We start from the raw sequence: 21304 nt of genomic DNA, 5'->3' as shown, positions 1-21304 counted from the left end.
CAGGGAGGGGGGTGTTCTTTTCCTAGGAGGCAGAGCTGAGGAGGAGCTGCTGCCAGGAAGAGACCCTTGCCCTTAGAGGAAGGGTGAGTAGGCTAGGTCTGACTGAGACAGTAGGGACAGTTAAGTTCAGACGCGTTAGGGCATCTGCTTATTTTTCCCATCACCCCTTTTACTGTTTTATGCATCTTGTTTGTTATATTGCACTGACCGTTTAAATAAAACTTTGTTTCCCCTGTTGTTAACTCTACCTGGTCCCCACGCCGATTATTTGGCCTAAGCTAAGGGAGGCCTGGAAGGGCTTGGGAGGGTACTCTGGGCCTTCTCAAGGGGAACCCTTAACCCAGAGCGGTGGCAACACTTGGTAAGACCCCCCTGAGTCGTGACACTAGACTATGCTGGTGTTTCACTACCACCTCGCCTCATCGGTGCAAAGAACCCACTATATTATATAGCAACGAAAAGCGCTAAATTCATGATTCCTTACTGGACTAATAAGTATTCCTTCTGTGTTTTTTCATTTCCTTTGCCGCTTTGGGCAGCCCGAGAGAAAGAGAAAGGGGAACGTTGAGAGAATCGCACCAAAGGTCCCATTCATTCGGAACCCCTCCGTCAGTCTAAGTTCAAAGTTCGGCGGCCTCCCCATTTCATATTAGGGTCTGTGTTCTCAGCCAGATTCATGGCTTTTCTGTGAAGCCTTCCTTTCATTTTGGGGAGAGGGTAGGTCACCGGCCTCCAAAGGCCAATCTTTCCCGTGATCGATCACTCCTTCCATGTCATGATTGATGCCCAAGAAAGAACTGATATATCGCTCAAGGTGAAAAGATTAATAAATAGACCAGTCCAGAAGGATGTCATTAAGAAATTGGTTTGGGGATGGACTTGGAGGAGTGACCTTTTAGGTTTATGGGGCATTTGTTTTTTTCAAGTGTACTTGACTCTGAGTCCTAACTCCGGTGACCCCAAATCTCCATCTTTTTTCCACTGATTGCTTCACTTTTCATGATTGTGCTCTGTGACAGGCGGTTTCATTATTGCTCAGCGGCAACTCATGTACTTAGAAAGCAGAAGGTCCCAGGTTCAATCCCTGGCACCTCCATTTAAAAGGACAAGGCAGTAGATGATGTGAAAGACCTTCATCTGGGACTCTGGCTTGGTGGTAGAGTGTCCGCTTAGCATGCAGAAGGTCCCAGGTTCAGTCCCCAGTATCTCCAGTTAAAGGGCTCAGGTAGGTAGGAGATAGAGCCCCATGGCGCAGAGTAGTAAGCTCCAGTACTGCAGTTCAAGCTCTGCTCGCGACCTGAGTTTCATCTCAGCAGAAGCTGAGTTCAGGTCGCCGGCTCGAGGTTGACTCAGCCTTCCATCCTTCCAAGGTTGGCAAAATGAGCTTGCTGAGAGGAAAGTGTAGATGACTGGGGAAGGCAATGGCAAACCACCCCATTAAAAAGTCTGCCAAGAAAACCTCAAAATGTGACGTCACCCCATGATTTGGTAACAACTTGGTGCTTGCCCAGCGGACTACCTTTACCTTTTTAGGAGATGATGGGAAAGAACTTGATCTGGGATCTTGGTTTAGTCGCTTGGCGTGAAGAAGGTCCCAGGTTCAATCCCTGGCATCTCCAGCTAAAATGTCCAGGCCACAGGTGATGGGAAAGACCTTGGCCTGAGACCCTGGAGATCTGCTGCCAGGCTGAGAAGACAAGACTGACTTTGATGGACCAAAGGCCTGGTGTTTCAGTAAGAAGAAGAAGAAATTGGATTTATATCCCGCCCTCCACTCCGAAGAGTCTCAGAGAGGCTCACAATCTCCTTTCCCTTCCTCCCCCACAACAGACACCCTGTGAGGTAGATGAAGATATTGGATTTATATCCCACCCTCCACTCCGAAGAGTCTCAGAGCGGCTCACAATCTCCTTTCCCTTCCTCCCCCACAACAGACACCCTGTGAGGTAGATGAAGATATTGGATTTATATCCCGCCCTCCACTCCGAAGAGTCTCAGAGCGGCTCACAATCTCTTTTCCCTTCCTCCCCCACAACAGACACCCTATGAGGTAGATGAAGATTTATATCCTGCCCTCCACTCCGAAGAGTCTCAGAGCGGCTCACAATCTCTTTTCCCTTCCTCCCCCACAACAGACACCCTATGAGGTAGATGAAGATATTGGATTTATATCCTGCCCTCCACTCCGAAGAGTCTCAGAGCGGCTCACAATCTCTTTTCCCTTCCTCCCCCACAACAGACACCCTATGAGGTAGATGAAGATATTGGATTTATATCCCGCCCTCCACTCCGAAGAGTCTCAGAGCGGCTCACAGTCTCCTTTCCCTTCCTCCCCCCCACAACAGACACCCTGTGAGGTAGATGAAGATATTGGATTTATATCCCGCCCTGCACTCCGAAGAGTCTCAGAGCGGCTCACAATCTCCTTTCCCTTCCTCCCCCACAACAGGCACCCTGTGAGGTAGATGAAGATATTGGATTTATATCCCGCCCTGCACTCCGAAGAGTCTCAGAGCGGCTCACAATCTCCTTTCCCTTCCTCCCCCACAACAGACACCCCGTGAGGTGGGTGGGGCTGAGAGGACTCTCACAGCAGCTGCCCTTTCAAGGACAACCTCTGCCAGAGTTATGGCTGACCCAAGGCCATGCCAGCAGCTGCAAGTGGAGGAGTGGGGCATCAAACCTGGTTCTCCCAGATAAGAGTCTGCACACTTAACCATTACACCAAACTGGCTCTCCACTACACCAAACGAGCAGCTTCATGTGTGTTGAGGAGGGGGTGAGGTTCAGTGATGCCTCCTCTGCTTGGCATGCAGGTTCAGTCCCTGACATCTCCACTTAAAAGGCCCAGGCAAAAGGCCCAGGGAAAGACCTCTGCCTGAGATCTTGGAGAGCCGCTGCCAGTCAGAGTAGACAATACTGACCTTGATGGACCGAGGGTCTAAGGCCATTTCAGATGTGTTCAACACTGCATCCTTAGATTATAGAAATTCTGGACTAATCCGCTTGTCGTATGACTTTGAAAACAGAAAGAAACATGCTAAACGCACTGGGGAGACATTTATCAAACGCTTGGAGAAAGGAGGCGGTGAGCAGCCATCACATTTTTTCAGACAAAGCTAAGGGGCGTTTGGATGTATTCAGGGGTGGAATTCTAGCAGGAGTTCCTTTGCAAGAAAGGCAAAGCGAGTTGCGGCCCCGGGGCAGATTGTGTTAAATCCGACGGAAGCCCCGCAGAGAAGAGGCGTGTGAGAGCGGCATAAGGCTAGCGGGGAATCGGTCTCAGTTTTGCACATACGGTGCAGCAAAGAAATGGTGGCGCTTGGTGGAATGTCTTGAAAGCAAACGTGGGAGGAACTCAGCCACCGGACTAGGAGACAAACCACTCTGAGTGGTGGATATGCTACAGAGTCCTCAGAACTAGACCCGCTCAGGGAATGAGGAATCGGCTCAAGGGAAATGCAGCGCCCCCTTAAGCCGCATCCAAAATGGCTTACTTGATTTCTGCGTGGCCTCCCGCCTTCCGAGCGATCTGAACCAGCTCCTTCCCATACCGTTCTTCCGCCTGCGCCCTGCAGACAAAACACTTTGCGTTATTTGAAGCTGAAAGTACAGAGCCTCACAAAGTCTCTCGCTCTTTGGGGTTTGTCTTCAGCATCATTTCGGGGAAAGCAATAGAACCGGTCCCTCTCATGATACCAGAGGCAGTCTTGGTGAGTCTTGGAGGATTTCCAGTTTGGGAAATGCCTGAAGATTTGGAGGGGGGGGTGGAGCCTGGGGAGGACAAAGGTTTGGGGAGGGGAGGGACTTAAATGGAGTATAATGCCCCGGAGCCCTCCTTCCAAAGTGGCCATTTTCTCCAGGGGAACTGATCTCTGTCACCTGGAGATCAGTTGTAATCCCAGAAGATCTCCAACCACCACCTGGAGGTTGGCAACCCCATCTGGAGGCTGGGCAAAAAATTCAGGTTGGAACCCCAGAATCGCTGCCACCCCTTGCCAGGGCCAATTAAGGAGTAACTTTCACCCCATATGAGAAAATGTAAGAAGAGCCGAGCTGGATCAGACCAATAGTCCAGCTAGTCCAGCATCCTGTCTCAACTAGTGGCCAGCCAGTTCCTCTGGAGGGATAACAACAGGGCAGAGAGGCCGAGGCCTTCAAAAGAACATCAGAACATCAGCCCTGCTGGATCAGAGCAGTGGTCCATCTAGTCCAGTATCCTGTCTCACACAGCGGCCAACCAGTTCCTCTGGAGTTGCAACAATAGAGCATAGAGGCCAAGGCCTTCATAAGAACATCAGAAGAAACCTGCTGGATCAGACCCATGGTCCATCTAGTCCAGCCGCCTGTCTCACACAGTGGCCAGCCAGTTCCTCTGGAGGGTCAACAAAAGGGCATAGAGGCTGAGGCAATAAGAACTTCTGAAGAGCCCTGCTGGATCAGACCAGGCGTCCATCTAGTCCAGCATCCTTTCTCACACAGTGGTCCAACCATTTCCTCTAGAGGGCCAACAACAGGGCAGAGAGGCCGAGGCCGCCATAAGAACCTCAGAGGAGCCCTACTAGATCAGTGCAGTGGTCCATCTAGTCCAGCATCTCGTCTCACACAGTGGCCAGCCCTCTGGAGGCAGCGTTGCCAAGTCCACCTTGGCTACCAGTGCGAGTTGTGGGGGGGGGGGGGAGAGAGAGTTGTCAGACCCAGGTTAGGAAACTACTTGGAGATTTGGGGATGGGGCCTGGGGAGGATAGAGACCTCAGTGAGGTACAGTGCCCCAGAGTCCACCCTCCAAAGCATCCATTTCCTCCAGGGGACCTGATCTCTGTAGTCTGGAGATGAGCTGGAATTCCAGGGGATCCTCAGGTCCCACCCGGAGGCTGGCATCTCTCTTTGGAGGGCCAACAACTGGGCAGAGAGGACAAGGCTTTCCCCTGATGTTGCCTCCTGGCTCTGATATTTGGAAACCGGTTGCCTCTGAACAACAGAACAGCAATATCAGTAGCCACTGTCAGACCTCTCTTCCATAACTCTATCTATTCCCCCTTTAAAGTGACAGATGTCAGAAATACGGTAGATGGAGATGGGTAGCCATGTTGGTGTCTCGAGAGCAAGAGTTCAGTTGTACCTTCAAGATTGAATGGGACAGAAATGTGTGTTCTGCCGTAGAACCACAGCTAGATTATCTGAGGGGACAAGGCCATCCTGATATGAGAGACAGTGTGGTATAGTGGTTAGGGCTTTTTTGGCAGCAGGAGCTCCTTTGCATATTAGGCCACACCCCATGATGTAGCCAACCCTCCAAGAGCTTACAGGGCTCTTAGTACAGGGTCCAAGGATAGAATTCTAGCAGGGGCTCCTTTGCATATTAGGCCACACACCCCTGATGGAGCCAATCCTCCTGGAGCTTACAGGGCTCTTAGTACAGGGTCCAGAGATAGAATTCCAGCAGGGGCTCCTTTGCATATTAGGCCACACACCCCTGATGGAGCCAACCCTCCAAGAGCTTACAGGGCTCTTAGTACAGGGTCTAGAGAGAGAATTCTAGCAAGGGCTCCTTTGCATATTAGGCCACACACCCCTGATGTAGCCAATCCTGCAAGAGTTTACAGGGCTCTTAGTACAGGGTCCAGAGAGAGAATTTTAGCAGGGGCTCCTTTGCATATTAGGCCACACACCCCTGATGGAGCCAATCCTCCTGGAGCTTACAGGGCTCTTAGTACAGGGTCCAGAGATAGAATTCCAGCAGGGGCTCCTTTGCATATTAGGCCACACACCCCTGATGGAGCCAATCCTCCAAGAGCTTACAAGGCTCTCCTAACAGGGTTAGCCAACCCTGTCTCTTTCCTTCCGGCCTACCCTAACCCCGCCCCCACACACACACAAAACCCCCCACCATTCTCATCAGACCAGCAGTGATACAAAGACATCGTTTCCATTGATTGGGAAAAATCTTTGCTCACTTCTTTTAAAATAGCTCCGGAGCCAAGGCAAGAGGCTACATCTTCTCTGACTGCAGGGTGATTCATTTGGCCGCACAATGTTTGCATTTCCACCCCCCACCCCAGAAAAAAAAATTAGCTCAAAAAGCACAAAAATGTAGGTGCCCTGGAATTGTGGGAGTTAATTTCTTTGGATGTAAATTTTATTTGAAGAAGAAGAGATTGGATTTATACCCTGCCCTTCACTACCCGAAGGAGTCTCAGAGCAGTTTGCAATCTCTTTTCCCTTCCCCTCCCCACAACAGACACCTTGTGAGGTAGGTGGAGCTGAGAGAGCTCTGACAGAAGCTGCTCTTGAGAGAAACAGCTCAGTGAGAACTTATGACTGATTCAAGATCACCTCAGCAGATGCACATGGAGGAGTGGGGAATCAAACCCAGTTTGGGGATTGGATAAATATATTTGGGGACTGGAGCAGTGTGGCCAAATAATCAGTGGCTATTGGCCACAGGGTATTGTTGGAACTCTGTCTGTGGCACCTGATGCTCTGTCTTCTTGGTGCTTGTGGAGCTGCAGTGGAAGGGCTTCTGGAGTTCTCGACCCACTGGTGGACCTCCTGATAGCACCTGGGTTTTGGCCACTTTGTGACCCAGAGTGGTGGACTGGATGGGCCATTGGCCTGATCCAACATGGCTTCTCTTATGTTTATGCTCTATATTCTTAGTGCTTGGGGGCACCAATGGGAGGACTTCTGGAGTTCTCGACTCACTGGTGGACCTCCTGATGGCACCTAGGTTGTGGTCACTGTGTGACCTAGAGTGGTGGACTGGATGAGCCATTGGCCTGATCCAACATGGCTTCTCTTCTGTTTATGCTCTATATTCTTAGTGATTGGGGGCACCAATGGGAGGACTTCTGGAGTTCTTTCTGGTGGACTTTCTGATGACACCTGGGTTTTGGCCACTGTGTGACTGGTGGACTTTCTGATGGACACCTGGGTTTTGGCCACTGTGACCCAGAGTGTTGAACTGGATGGGCCATTGGCCTGATCCAACATGGCTTCTCTTCTGTTTATGCTCTGTATTCTTAGTGCTTGGGGGCACCAATGGGAGGACTTCTGGAGTTCTCGACCCACTGGTGGACCTCCTGATGGCACCTGGGTTTTGGCCACTGTGTGACCCAGAGTGTTGAACTGGATGGGCCATTGGCCTGATTCAACATGGCTTCTCTTCTGTTTATGCTCTATATTCTTAATGCTTGGGGCCACCAATGGGAGGACTTCTGGAGTTCTCGACCCACTGGTGGACCTCTTGATGGCAACTGGATTTTGGCCACTGTGTGACCCAGAGTGTTGAACTGGATGGGCCATTGGCCTGATCCAACATGGCTTCTCTTCTGTTTATGCTCTGTATTCTTAGTTCTTGGGGGCAACGGTGGGAGCGCTTCTGGAGTTCTCGACCCACTGGTGGACCTTCTGATGGCACCTGGGTTTTGGCCACTGTGTGACCTAGAGTGGTGGACTGGATGGGCCATTGGCCTGATCCAACATGGCTTCTCTTCTGTTTATGCTCTATATTCTTAGTTCTTGGGGGGCAACAGTGGGAGGGCTTCTGGAGTTCTCAACCCACTGATGGACCTCCTGATGGCACCTGGGTTTTGGCCACTGTGTGATCCAGAGTGTTGGACTGGATGGGCCATTGGCCTGATTCAACATGGCTTCTCTTATGTTCTCCCAGATAGGAGTCCGCGCACTTAACCACTACACTAAACTGGCTCTCAGTTTGGTACCTGGACGGCCCAGGTTAGCACGATCTTGTCAGATCTCGGAAGCCAAGCAGGGCCGGCCCTGGTTAGTACTTGGATGGGAGACAACCGATAGAGTCCAAGGTCGCTCACTCGTTGCACAGAGGCAGGCAATGGGCAACCACTTCTGTTACCTTGAAAACTCTCCCGGGTTGCCATAAGTCGGCTAAAACGTGACGACCCTTTGCACCACCACTTGGATGGGAGGCCGTCAAGGAAGCTCAGGGTCGCTACGCAGAGGCAGGCAACAGCAACCCCCCTCTGCTCATCTCTTGACTTGAAAACCCCACGAGGTAGAGCTTCATGGGGTTGCCACGAGTCAGTTGCGACTCAGTGGCACACTTCATCTCTTTAAAGTTTACTCGGGCTTCCTAGGAATACCAGCAGTCGGAAGGGCAGGGACAGACTCTGTTCAGCCACCGGTCTGAATATCCTCCAGGGCCCCAGCAGGGGTCAGTTACCAGAGGCCACCATGTCTTCCAGGTGTGCGCACACACACACACACAGATTAAAAAAATAAAGTTTACTCATCTGCTGACCAATGTAATTTAATACACCTTCATCTACCCAGGGCTTTTTTTGTAGCAGAAAGTTCTTTGCATATTAGGCCACACACACCCTGATGTAGCCAGTCCTCCTGGAGCTTCCAGTAGGCCCTGTACGAACAGCCATGTAAGCTCTTGGGGGATTGGCTACATCAGGGGTGTGTGGCCTAATATGCAAAGGAGCCCCTGCTAGAATTCTCTCTCTGGACCCTGTACTAAGAGCCCTGTAAGCTCTTGGAGGGTTGGCTCCATCAGGGGTGTGTGGCCTAATATGCAAAGGAGCCCCTGCTAGAATTCTATCCCTGGACCCTGTACTAAGAGCCCTGTAAGCTCTTGGAGGCTTGGCTCCATCAGGGAGGTGTGGCCTAATATGCAAAGGAGCCCCTGCTAGAATTCTATCCCTGGACCCTGTACTAAGAGCCCTGTAAGCTCTTGGAGGGTTGGCTCCATCAGGGGTGTGTGGCCTAATATGCAAAGGAGCCCCTGCTAGAATTCTATCCCTGGACCCTGTAAGAAGAGCCCTATAAGCTCTTGGAGGGTTGGCTCCATCAGGGGTGTGTGGCCTAATATGCAAAGGAGCCCCTGCTAGAATTCTATCCCTGGACCCTGTAAGAACAGCCATGTAAGCTCTTGGGGGATTGGCTACATCAGGGGTGTGTGGCCTAATATGCAAAGGAGCCCCTGCTAGAATTCTATCTCTGGACCCTGTACTAAGAGCCCTGTAAGCTCTTGGAGGGTTGGCTCCATCAGGGGTGTGTGGCCTAATATGCAAAGGAGCCCTGCTAGAATTCTCTCTCTGGACCCTGTACTAAGAGCCCTGTAAGCTCTTGGAGGCTTGGCTCCATCAGGGAGGTGTGGCCTAATATGCAAAGGAGCCCTGCTAGAATTCTATCCCTGGACCCTGTACTAAGAGCCCTGTAAGCTCTTGGAGGGTTGGCTCCATCAGGGGTGTGTGGCCTAATATGCAAAGGAGCCCCTGCTAGAATTCTATCCCTGGACCCTGTAAGAAGAGCCCTATAAGCTCTTGGAGGGTTGGCTCCATCAGGGGTGTGTGGCCTAATATGCAAAGGAGCCCCTGCTAGAATTCTATCCCTGGACCCTGTACTAAGAGCCCTGTAAGCTCTTGGAGGGTTGGCTCCATCAGGGGTGTGTGGCCTAATATGCAAAGGAGCCCCTGCTAGAATTCTATCCCTGGACCCTGTAAGAAGAGCCCTGTAAGCTCTTGGAGGATTGGCTCCATCAGGGGTGTGTGGCCTAATATGCAAAGGAGCCCCTGCTAGAATTCTATCTCTGGACCCTGTACTAAGAGCCCTGTAAGCTCTTGGGGGATTGGCTATATCAGGGGTTGTGGCCTAATATGCAAAGGAGCCCCCACTAGAATTCTATCTCTCGGCCCTGTACTAAGAGTCCTGTAAGCTCTTGGGGGATTGGCTCCATCAGGGGTGTGTGGCCTAATATGCAAAGGAGTTCCTGCTGCAAAAAAAAGTCCTGGATCTATGTGCTGGGGGCCGGTGCCACACATTTTCACAATTCCGCAGACATTCCTTCTTTTATTACCTCTGTTTGATCAAGTCCTCCACATCTTTGCACATCTTCCTCCCATCCAGTAACCGCTGCAAAAGCACGTCATATCCAGTGTGAACGGTGATTTCTTTGCACTAGGAAAGGGAAATTTTGAATACCCATTAGCAAGCGCAATTCCCAACTGTAATCCATGAAAGCTGTATTGGTTTTGAGAGGGGGGGGGCGTTCTGGGAAACCCGTGCAAGATGACATTTCAAACAACTCTGTCACTTGTGCGGAATGTGCCGTCTTGAGAACATCACCTTCCGTTTTTCAAGTTCATGGCAGGGATTGTTTGTGTGGAAACATGCAGGGAAATCACTGTAGGACAAATCTCCACATCCGTGTCCTGCCCTATTTCCATCCTGTGAGTGAAAGGATTTTATGGTATTATTAGGATTGCAAATCCAAGTTGGGTGATTCTTGGAGATGAAGGGTGGAGTCCAGAGAGGGAAGGGTTTGGGAACGAAAGGGACCTCAGTTTGTGATCTCGCAAAGGGTGATATATTGAGACTTTGGAAAAGCAAATCTTTACTATTAAGAAGTGTATAAAATATCTAGTTCCAGGGTGGCCAAACTATGACACAGGGGGGGCACATGTGGCTTTTTCACACATAATGTGTTGCTCTCAAAGCCCCTCCCCCCAAGCTTGCAACTTGGAGAATGCATTTAAAGTTAAAGTTGCTTTCTTTCCATCTCTCTACCTCCCTCCTCCCCCCTCCCCTATCTTCCTCCCTCCCCTATCTTCCTTCCTTCCTTCCTTCCTTCCTTCCTTCCTTCCTTCCTTCCTTCCTTCCTTCCTTCCTTCCTTCCTTCCTTCCTTCCTTCCTTCCTTCCTTCCTTCCTTCCTGGGTGGTGTAGTGGTTAAGTGCATGCCCTCTTATCTGGGAGAACTGGGTTTGGTTCCCCACTCCTCCACTTGCACCTGCTAGCATGGCCTTGGGTCAGCCATAGCTCTTGTAGGAATTGTCCTTGAAAGGGCAGCTGCTATAAGAGCTCTCTCAGGCCCACCTACCTCACAGGGTGTCTGTCGTGGAGGGGGGAGGGAAGGTATAGGAGATTGTGACCATTCTGAGGCTCTGAATTCAGAGTATAGGGCGGGATATAAATCCTATATCATCATCTCCTTCTTTTTCTTCTTCACCTGCCTGCCTGCCTCTTCCTTCCTTCCTTCCTTGACGTTTATTCTATGTGGCTTTTACATTAAGCAAGTTTGGCCACCGTTGTTAGATCACTTTAGTTTTGTCATACGAGCTCGGAGAGTATGTTCTACCCAGCTTTTTGGCATTTCCCCATCTCAGACCACCCCAGTCTATGTAAAATTTTTAACAGATTCAAAATCTCCAGATATTTCCCAACCTGGCAACCCTAGTGTTACTGCATGCTACCTCGTGGCCTTTTTCTCTCGAGTAGACACTCCGCCCCACAAACAACAGAATTAAAGGAGGAAGAGGAGAAAAAGAATTAAGTGAAAGGCTCAGGCTAACCACCATAAACTAGAAATCTAAAATGCAAATGTACTTTGTTATACATGGATTAGATTTCTCAAGAACAAGTTGAGCCAGGAAACTAGACAGCAGGTTTCGCAGTGAGGTGTGAACTTCAGCTCTTGCATATCTTTTAAATTAAATCTAAATATTTGCATATATTTGAATATATACATACATTAAAGAACCTTTGTTGGTGTTTCTTTTTTTTTTTCACACCATCTAAAGGTGTTCCCGAGGGATAAAGGCACCAGGTCTGAAATGTACACAAGGATTCCTCTCCTCCTCCCGACCCACCTTCTTCCTCTCCTCCTCCCGCCCCACTGAGAGCCAGTTTGGTGTAGTGGTTAAGTGGGCGGACTCTTATCTGAGAGAACCGGGTTGAACTTGAACTTTTTATTACGGTCATAGACCAATATAAAAACTATAACACATCATGTAAAAACCCTCCTAAGCTACATAAAATATAATAAAATACATAAAACTTTTTCCGCACCTATACAGGTCGAGGATAACTAAAATATAGTTTAACCAATTATAAAATCCAGAATCAGTTCAAATTAATATAAAATCCTTTAAATCAGAATATATAAAATCGTTTATAACCTAAAATTCAAACAGATCATACAAAACATGCAATTTCTTGTTTCTTAGTATGGAACTTCACAAGGTAATGGCAGAATTTAGCTATCCGTCTAGAGATAGATGGACTTGCATCCACCAAAAGTTTCTCCAACACGCCCCGTCTGCATCTGCTATTGGTTTGACTACAAATGGGAAACAAACCTGTCCCTATATACTTGGTGGAATGGGCATAAAAAAAAACAGGTTTGATTCCCCACTCCTCCACTTGCAGTGGCTGGAATGGCCTTGGGTCAGCCATAGCTCTCGCAGAGCTGTCCTTGAAAGGGCAGCTTTCTGTGAGAGCTCTCTCAGCCCCATCCACCTGTTGTGGGGGAAGAAAGTAAAGGAGATTGTAAGCTGCTCTGAGACTCTGATTCAGAGAGAAGGGAATCTGCAGTCTTCTTCTGTGAGAACTCTCTCAGCCCCACCCACCTCACAGGGTGTCTGTTGTGGGGGGAGGAAGGTATAGGAGATTGTAAGCCACTCTGAGTCTCTGATTGAGAGAGAAGGACGGGGTATAAATCTGCAATTCTTCTTCTTCTTCTTCTTTCCCCTCCCCCGCAAAGAACAAAGTTTTTATTGAATGTTAAACAGGATACAAATGGGAACCTTAAATACGTATAACATAAACCACAATAAGGATAGAACCCTAAAATACGTCCATCAGAAAAATCACTAAACTGGAAAATAAATAAATAAGAAAAATCAAAATATATTCCGTTCAATTGACACAGTAGGTGAGAAGCACAGTTCACTACATTCATAGGTTTTAAAAAAACAAACAAACCCAGAAACATAGAGCAATAATAATTAAAATAATACTAATGAAATATAACATTGATATGATTATTTGGAATTACCTCATTTTCAGTAAGGTAATTAATAACGGGATACCGAATTGCAATCAATTTAGCTTCTTGAGGGACTGATATAGCAGGTTCAACATAGGATGTGATTTTATAGTGTGACAAGCATCATTGAACTCCAAAGGGAGTCCTGGCCCTCACATTTAAAGGGACAGCACACCTTTTAAATGCCTTCCCTCCATTGGAAATAATGAAGGCTAGGGGCACCTTCTTTGGAGGCTGATAGAATTGGATTCCCCTGGTCCAATCTTTTTGAATCTCGGAGAGTATTTTGGGGAGAGGCACTGGATGCAATGCTGCAAATTTGGTGCCTCTACCTCAAAAAACAGCCCACCCCCCCAGAGCCCACATACCCGCGGATCAATTCTCCATTATACCCTATGGGAATCAGTCTCCATAGGGCACAATGGAGTGCCCAGCAGACATTTCCCTCCCCTGCCCCACTTTCTGATGACCCTGAAGCGGGGGGAGGGCCTCCAAATGGGGGGATCCCCTGCCCCCACCTGGGGATTGGCAGCCCTACTTGCTTCCAGACTACAGAGATTGGCTTCCCTGGAGAAAACGCATGCTTTGTGTAGGAAATCAAGGCTACTGTACGCCACCAAAGTTCTCTCAATTCTCCAGGCTTCGTCCCCAAATTTCTAGGAGTTTCCCCAACCTGAAGCCTATCTCCTTCCCATGGCCAGGGGGCCTGGTGACCCTACTTCCCAACCTCCAGATTCGGCACGGAAATCTCCCAAAATTTCAGCTGTCCTCCAGACAACAAAGATCGCTCCCCTAGAGGAAATAGAATCTTCAGAGAGTAGACTTAATGGCATCTCTGAGATCTCTGAGATCTCGCCCCTGTGCTGCCCCCAGATCTCCAGGAACGTCCCAAACTGAAGTTGGCCAGACTAGGAGATTCCATTTTGACCTCCCAGGGGAGGGGTAGCCCGACAGGGGCCACTGAAGAGGAGGCCCTGTCTCCGGTATCCACCAGTCCCTGCACAGACTTCCGCCAAGCTATAGAGATACCTGAAACACCAGTCCAAGGCCGAAAAAAATGAAAACGCCAGCAAACGTACATGCAGTTTCCTGTCGAGGCCGAGACAAAGTACACTGCCTAGGCCTTGCAGCTCCACAACCAAACTGTTCTGAGCCATTTTAAAAACATTTTAACCTACGCTTGCCATCCTGGGTCAGATGCAGGAGACTCTGGCGAAGGCTGGAGGGTCCTGTTTCTCTCCCCGGGGCACCCTTCCGTCTCCCGTCGCACCACTTCACCTCTGAGAAGCTAAATCTTTTTCAGCTGGTTGACTCATTCGATGGAAACTAGGGCCTGTGACAGCTGACCCTCTTTTTCCCAGGGAAACATCACTGCCTTCGAGAATGTACAAAGCTGCTTTTGAATGAGTCAGACCTTCGGGCTCTAGGACTTGGCTCAGAAAGGGTCCTAGATTCCATCCCTGCTGCCTCCGTTTCAGGGGTCTCTGTAGGATTGCTAGAGCCAGCGATGCATCTCAGGCCACACACCCCTGATGAAGCCAATCCTCCAAGAGCTTACAAGTAGGGCTGCCAAGGTTCCCAACCCGCTGGCCCACACTGGGCCGATGGGGGGAACCTCTCCCGATGTCGCTGGCACGATGACGTCACCTGGAAGTGATGTCATCGTGCCAGCGATGTGCGGTGACCCCTCTAGGCAATTCCGGAAAAAACTCTATGGTTTTCCCGGACGCTGTAGCCATTTGGGAGGGAAAACTCTATGGTACAATAGGAGAGTACTCCACCGGGGGCTTCAAGGTACTTGGCAACCCTACTTACAAGGCTCTTTTTTGTAAGCTCTTGCGGGATTGGCTACATCATGGGGGGGTGGCCTAATATGCAAAGGAGCTCCTGCTGGAATTCCACCCCCGGCTAGAGCTCTGGGGTGTGAAATACTTGGAGATTTTAGGGGTGGAGCCTGAGGAGGGAGGGGTTTGGGGAGTGGCTTCTGCGCAGTGTCGTGCCCTAGAGCAGGGGTGTCAAACGTGCGGCCCGGGGATTGAATCAGGCCCCCGGAGGGCTCCTATCAGGCCCACGAGCAAGTCTGCTTCCTTCCCCCTCTCTCTTGCTTCCTCCTTCTCCCTCTCTCTTGCTTCCTTCAGTTATCAGAGGCGGTTAAATAAAACATTGCAAAAGTGCTAATCTTTTAAGCAAGTTTTTTTTTAATAAAATCTTTACTTTTTTTTATAGAGACTACACACAAGCAAAATATGTTCGATAGTTTCTATTTTACCTGTGCCACAGGGACAAACACGCTCATCCATAGGCAGGGGTGGAATTCTAGCAGGAGCTCCTTTGCATATGAGGCCACACACCCCTGATGTAGCCAATCCTCCAAGAGGTTACAAGGCTCTTTTTTGTAAGCTCTTGGAGGATTGGCTACATCAGGGAGGTGTGGCCTAATATGCAAAGGAGCTCCTGCTAGAATTCCATCCCTGGCCATAGGCACCTGTTTATAGCAACCCTCTGTGACTGCGGGAGGAAAAGTGTTATATCGGGTCACAGAAAAGGCCCTTCTATGGGATGGAATTGCCAGATTCGATAGATAGGGGGCTGTGGAAACGACATATCTCTTTTGGAGAGGAACATAAAATCTCGAAACCTTGGCAACATCATTCTGTCTCTCAGTGTCTAGTATTCTCTGCTTGACTATAGTCCTTGCTTGGTCTAGGACTCCGGTGAAAAGCCAAGCATAGGCACCTTCTGCTGAACAGCCCTAAGCCAGGCAGAACAAGGCCTATCATTGAGAATTAAAGTGGTGATATCTGAGGGACAGCGGCTAAGCTTAAGCCAAGTGTTGATCGACCTGGCATTGCATTTTATGACACACACGGCGCAGCTGAAAAGGTCTACTTTTGGAGCAACTGGCATTACAACTGTGTGCTACTGCATATCTTAGTTTGCTCTGGGGCCATCTTTCCTGAGCCGAGACAAAAACGTGTGAGCTGGAGGCTAAAAAACTGTGAGCTAGCTCACCCTAACTCAGCTTAGAGGGAACGCTGGAGCCATCTTAGCCTGTCTGGAGCGGTAAAAAAGTGCAAGAGTCCAAGAGCATCTTAAAAGACTAACAAAATTTGTAGCAGGGGAGGAGCTTTTGTGATTCATTGGTATCTGAAGAAGTGAGCAGTGACTTCCGAAAGAAGAAGAATTGCAGATTTATACCCCACCCTTCTCTCTGAATCAGAGCAGCTTACAATCTCCTTTATCTTCTTTTCCCACAACAGACACCCTGTGAGGTGGGGGGCTGAGAGAGCTCTGACAGAAGCTGCCCTTTCAAGAACAACTCTTGCGAGAGCTATGGCTGACCCAAGGCCATTCCAGCAGGTGCAAGTGGAGGAGTGGGGAATCCAACCCGGTTCTCCCAGAAAAGAGTCCGCGTACTTAACCACTACACCAAACTGGCTCTACTCTGGCACAAATTTGGTTAGTCTTTAAGATGTTACCAGACTCTTTTCCACTTAATACCGCGACCAGAAATGCATCCCCGCATTCGTGTGTCCTGGCTGAAACCATTCTGAGATTCAGCTAGTAAAAGCGACAGCAGTCTCAACCTCCATGCTTTCTTTGCAAAGACTTCCCGGAGAAGAAGAAAAGAGAACCATAACATTAGATCTTCATCAGGGAGCAAAGAACATTTTTTAAAAAAGCCATTTCAATACGAAAGTTGTCCTGCACGTTCTGTGGGCAACTATACCCTTGCAGAGGAAGGAAGTGAATTGCTAGTACTCCACTTCGGTTGTGCAGTGCGACTGAAACTCTGGAGATCCAGTACTTGTCACATCCTGCCACTGGCCGACTGAGTCATGTCAGCAAACCCAGAGATCCGAAAGTATAATAGTAGACCCTCCCGCCCAAAAAACACAGCAGGGAGACTGTTACAGTCTACTTGTGGTGTTTTGAAAAGCCAAGAAAGGGTTTGCACTTTAGCTGAAAGATGTGCTCAAAATTCTTCAGAGACATCTTTGATTGTATTGTCTTTGAGGCAGCAGAACCAAGTTTTCTGCTCTGGGTTGGAGATTTGGAGGGCAGTGTTGAGGGAGGAGAGGGACCTCAGCAAAATAGAACGCCCTCCCAAGCAGCCATTTCTCCAGGGGGAACTAATCCACGTCACCTGGATACCAGTTCTAATTCCAGGGGAGCTCTAGGCCCCACCTTGAGGTTGGCAACTGCTATGTATTGGGACTGGAATTTGCCTTAAGGTTCTGCTTTAAGAACATAAGAGAAGCCATGCTGGATCAGACCAATGGCCCATCCAGTCCAACACTCTGTGTCACACAGTGGCCAAAAAAACCCAGGTGCCATCAGGAGGTCCACCAGTGGGGCTAGAAGACCTCCCACTGTGCCCCCCCCCAGCACCCAGAATACAGAGCATCACTGCCTCAGAGAGTTCCAACAATACGCTGTGGCTAATAGCCACATATGCTCCATATTTTTATCCAATCCCCTCTTAAAGCTGGCTATGCTTGTAGCCGCCACCACCTCCTGTGGCAGTGAATTCCACATGTTAATCACCCTTTGGGTGAAGGACTTCCTTTAATCAGTTCTAACCCGACTGCTCAGCAATTTCATTGAATGCCCACAAGTTCTCGTATTGTGAGAAAGGGAGAAAAGTACTTCTTTCTCTACCTTCTCTATCCCATGCATTATCTTGTAAACCTCTATCATGTCACCCCTCAGTCGATGTTTCTCCAAGCTAAAGAGCCCCAAGCATTTTAACCTTTCTTCATAGGGAAAGTGTTCCAACCCTTTAATCATTCTAGTTGCCCTTTTTTGCACTTTTTCCAATGCTGTAATATCCTTTTTTGAGGTGCATTGCCCATAATCGTACACAGTATTCCAAATGAGACCGCACCATCGATTTATACAGGGGCATTATGATACTGGCTGATTTGTTTTCATTTCCCTTCCTAACAATTCGCTGAGCTTGAGGCTCCATAACAATAGCCACCTGGACTCTGGGAGGAGGCCAATAAGGAGTCATTGGGCCAGCCCTTGTACCTATAGTTATGTGTGTTGAGTTTGGGGTGGAGTTATTTGCATGTATGTAAGCAGGGCCCTTGGCCCCGTGAGCCAGTTCAGTTTCTCTCTTTGTCACACTGTGATCACTTAATAAAGAGCTGAAATAGCTCTCTAAGAGCGTCCCCCTGCTTCGAACCCAGTACTTTTCACCGGCGACGAGGATGGGATCCTGGTGAGCGGAACCCGGCGTCCATCCGCACCGCACTGTGCATTGAGCTTCAGTGTCACCGTGCACCACATCGCAACAGGACATGACCATGGCTGCCGCTCCAGGACACTTCAACAAATTCAACCCCATCGCCGAGGACTGGGAGTTCTACGGCACCCACTTCGCCTTCTTCTTAGAGTCCTCCGATATCACGGACGATGCGAAGAAGCGGGCCGCCTTCTTCCGTGTCTGCGGCCGCTCGGCGTTCGATATCGCCCGTTCCCTGCTGGCTCCAGCTGACCTCAAAGACACACGGTACCAGTACCGGAACATCATGAATCGGCTACGAGACCACTTTGCTCCCAAGCCCTCCATCCCGGTGGCCCACCACACGTTCTGTGGAAGAAACCAGGTAGCCACAGAGTCGACCACTGCCTTTGCTACGGAGGGTGGTGGCCACTGCAGTAACCTGGAGGAAGCCCTCCGAGACCGGCTGGCGTGCGGCCTTGAGGACGAGAGACTCCAACGAAGGCTCCTCTCTAAGAAGGACCCCACGTCCCAGGCCGCGATGGAAGAGGCCCTCGACGCAGAGGCAGCTGACCACTTTGCCACCGAGGTCCGCCAGCCGCAGAGCCTGCCAGCTTCCCGGGTGCCTGCTGCAGCAGTCCACCACATGGAATCCGCCGACGAGGCTGAAGAGGTCCTTCAGTTGCCCTGACCAGCTTTCCACGCCACGCGCCTGACCAACGATCCTCATTGCACTGCCGTCCCTGCCATCTCGACACCCTGCGCGAGTTGCGGAGACCCCCCACGACTGGAGGTCCTGCTGTTTCCGCGATGCTCGGTGTCAGGGACGGTGGCTCAGTGGTAGAGCATCTGCTTGGGAAGCAGAAGGTCCCAGGTTCAATCCCTGGCATCTCCAAAAAAAGGGTCCAGGCAAATAGATGTGAAAATCCTCAGCTTGAGACCCTGGAGAGCTGCTGCCAGTCTGAGTAGACAGTACTGACTTTGATGGACCAAGGGTCTGATTCGGTATAAGGCAGCTTCATATGTTCAGAGCTGCATTAAGAAGTGGCACTACCCAGGAAGCAGGGCAGCAGACATAGCTAACTTCATGAACATTTTGACTTTTTTTTTTTCCTACTAGGATGCTGCATTCCACATGACCCCAACCTCCAGAACCAACTTCCAGAAGAGTTCCACAATGCACTGCAAAGGTCCAATCAGGATAGCAGCAAAGCCAGCAAATGAAGCATGGTAGATGCCTGTCTCGGAGAGGTGTTCCCATCTCCCCAGGGCAAAAACAAGCCTTCAGATGGGGCACCGTTCTCCTCCAGTGGGCCTTCCTGGTCTAGGGTCAGCCAGGGTTCCAAAGTTGTGTGACACCCCCCCCAATTGCAACTCCGAGCCAACACCTAAGAAGTGGGAACTGGGGAAATTGTTTTCTGTGAACAGCACTTTTAATAGTTTCAAGCTATCCAGGGCTGAGACGGAAAACCAGGGTGGGGCAATCCAGCAAGATCTCTTTGAGCTTTGCATAAAACACACGGCTCTTGTGATCTTGTTCAAGGTCACAGCTACACGACAGGAATATTTTACAGGTAACCCAGATACGAGAAATACAAAAAGGGGATAGCTGATGGTAATATTAGCACTCTGGACCAACTTTTTTTTTTTTTAAGAAATGTAGCTTGGAAGAGGTTCAACGTTCTTGTTCAAATTAAAATTTTATTGTATGAACCAACAGAGAAACATGGATAACCCTAAAACAAAGGGATACAGGGAGGGAAGCGCGTTGTGGTACAATAACCGCTAAATATTCGACGCTAGGTTCAACATAGTTAAAAGAGAAGAGGTGGAAAGGAAAAAACTAATTGCGTTGTACGTAAAGAGATTTGACGTATCTGAGCATCTTTTGTATCTTTCACAACCCTTTTTTGAAGTTGAGTCCAATCACACTGGGCTACCTGTCAATGCAATAAATATTCTAACAATGCAAACCATTTTTCATTGACATTGGAAATCCTAGGGGAAAGAACTCAATATGTGATGTTCTCCATGATGTATTGGTCCCTGAGTTTGTGAAACCAAATGTCTAGAGTAGGGGGTCAATTTATTCTTCCAAAATGAAGCTATTGCTGTCCTGGCTGCTACAATCATTGAATCTATTTAGTTCTTTGTGTCCTGAACATATATATGAACATATGAAGCTGCCTTATACTGAATCAGACCCTCGGTCCATCAAAGTCAGTATTGTCTTCTCAGACTGGCAGCAGCTCTCCAGGGTCTCAAGCTGAGGTTTTTCACACCTATTTGCCTGGACCCTTTTTTGGAGGTGCCAGGGATTGAACCTGGGACCTTCTGCTTCCCAAGCAGATGCTCTACCACTGAGCCAGCGTCCCTCCCCAAATTAAGTTAATGGGGCCAATGATTTAGAAACAGAGTTCCCGGGCAAAACGAGACTTCAGCACCAGCTATTAGTTTAATGTGTTCTAGAACCTCCCTTCAGAAAATCAGTATTTTATCACATTGCCACCAACGATGGGCGAAAGTACCGATCTGGTTCTTAATAACAGTGACTTCCATGGAATCACCAGCTTCTCTGGTTTGGCATTAAAACCTCATCTCCCTTGCCATGAATGCAGACAGGTGTACCCGAGTTGTGGAGAGACCAGGTATGCTCAACAGGTGCGCTCCGGTCCCTACGCTGCCCGTTTGTAAGCGCGCACCCCCCAAAAAAACACTCCCACTCCAAGAACAATCCCTGATCTTCAATGCCATCAATTTATCACATTCTCGGACGACCACGTTCAACGCTTCTCTCCTTATCTTTATGAAGATCAAGCCCCAGAGCTGAACACTTACCCAGAAAGAATCTTTAAACTGCAGCTGCGTCATGACGCTAGACTGGAACAGATCGGTTTGGGGCAAGTTGGCGCAGAAGTTTGAGAAAGAGGTGTCGCCGCTTGCGCTCCAGAGCAGGGAAAGAAAGCGCTATTCAGGCCGTGTTTCTCTTTAACATCTCACAAAACAGCGCCCGCCAGTCTGAGCAGACCTGCTGCATGACGGCTTGCCACTTGGAAAGGAAAGCGGTCCAAACTTCACAGGTCTCCCCCCTTCCTCTTTCTCGCTTGTGGCTCCACCCCACTGAGTTGGTAAGTCTCAACCCCATTTCAGTTTCTGGCAGCCAGTGAATATGTATTGAAAGAAGGAAGCTGGGTCGACGCCTTGTCGTTTAGATGCAAACGAGACACGCATTTTTAAAAAAACGATGACAGGGCGATTGGAACTC

The 21304-nt window shown here is 49.3% G+C and overlaps 1 protein-coding gene across 1 annotated transcript in view; it reads right to left on the bottom strand.

Annotated features, from left to right (window-relative positions):
* The window catches only part of PSTPIP1 (proline-serine-threonine phosphatase interacting protein 1), a 62866-nt gene extending 41829 nt beyond the window's left edge, over positions 1 to 21037 (bottom strand). Inside the window, exons 1-3 of the mRNA XM_060259964.1 lie at positions 20878 to 21037; positions 9842 to 9942; positions 3498 to 3572 (exon numbers count right to left, since the gene is read on the bottom strand). Of these exons, the coding sequence (XP_060115947.1) occupies positions 3498 to 3572; positions 9842 to 9942; positions 20878 to 20910 (209 nt within the window). The 5' untranslated portion in view covers positions 20911 to 21037. The remainder of the gene's footprint in view (positions 1 to 3497; positions 3573 to 9841; positions 9943 to 20877) is intronic.
* Between the last annotated feature and the right edge of the window lie 267 nt (positions 21038 to 21304).

This window comes from Heteronotia binoei, chromosome 19 (genome assembly GCF_032191835.1).
Source record: "Heteronotia binoei isolate CCM8104 ecotype False Entrance Well chromosome 19, APGP_CSIRO_Hbin_v1, whole genome shotgun sequence".
NCBI classification, from domain to species: domain Eukaryota; kingdom Metazoa; phylum Chordata; class Lepidosauria; order Squamata; family Gekkonidae; genus Heteronotia; species Heteronotia binoei.
Note: the sequence above shows the minus strand (reverse complement) of the source record. Positions and strands in the feature narration are given on the sequence as shown.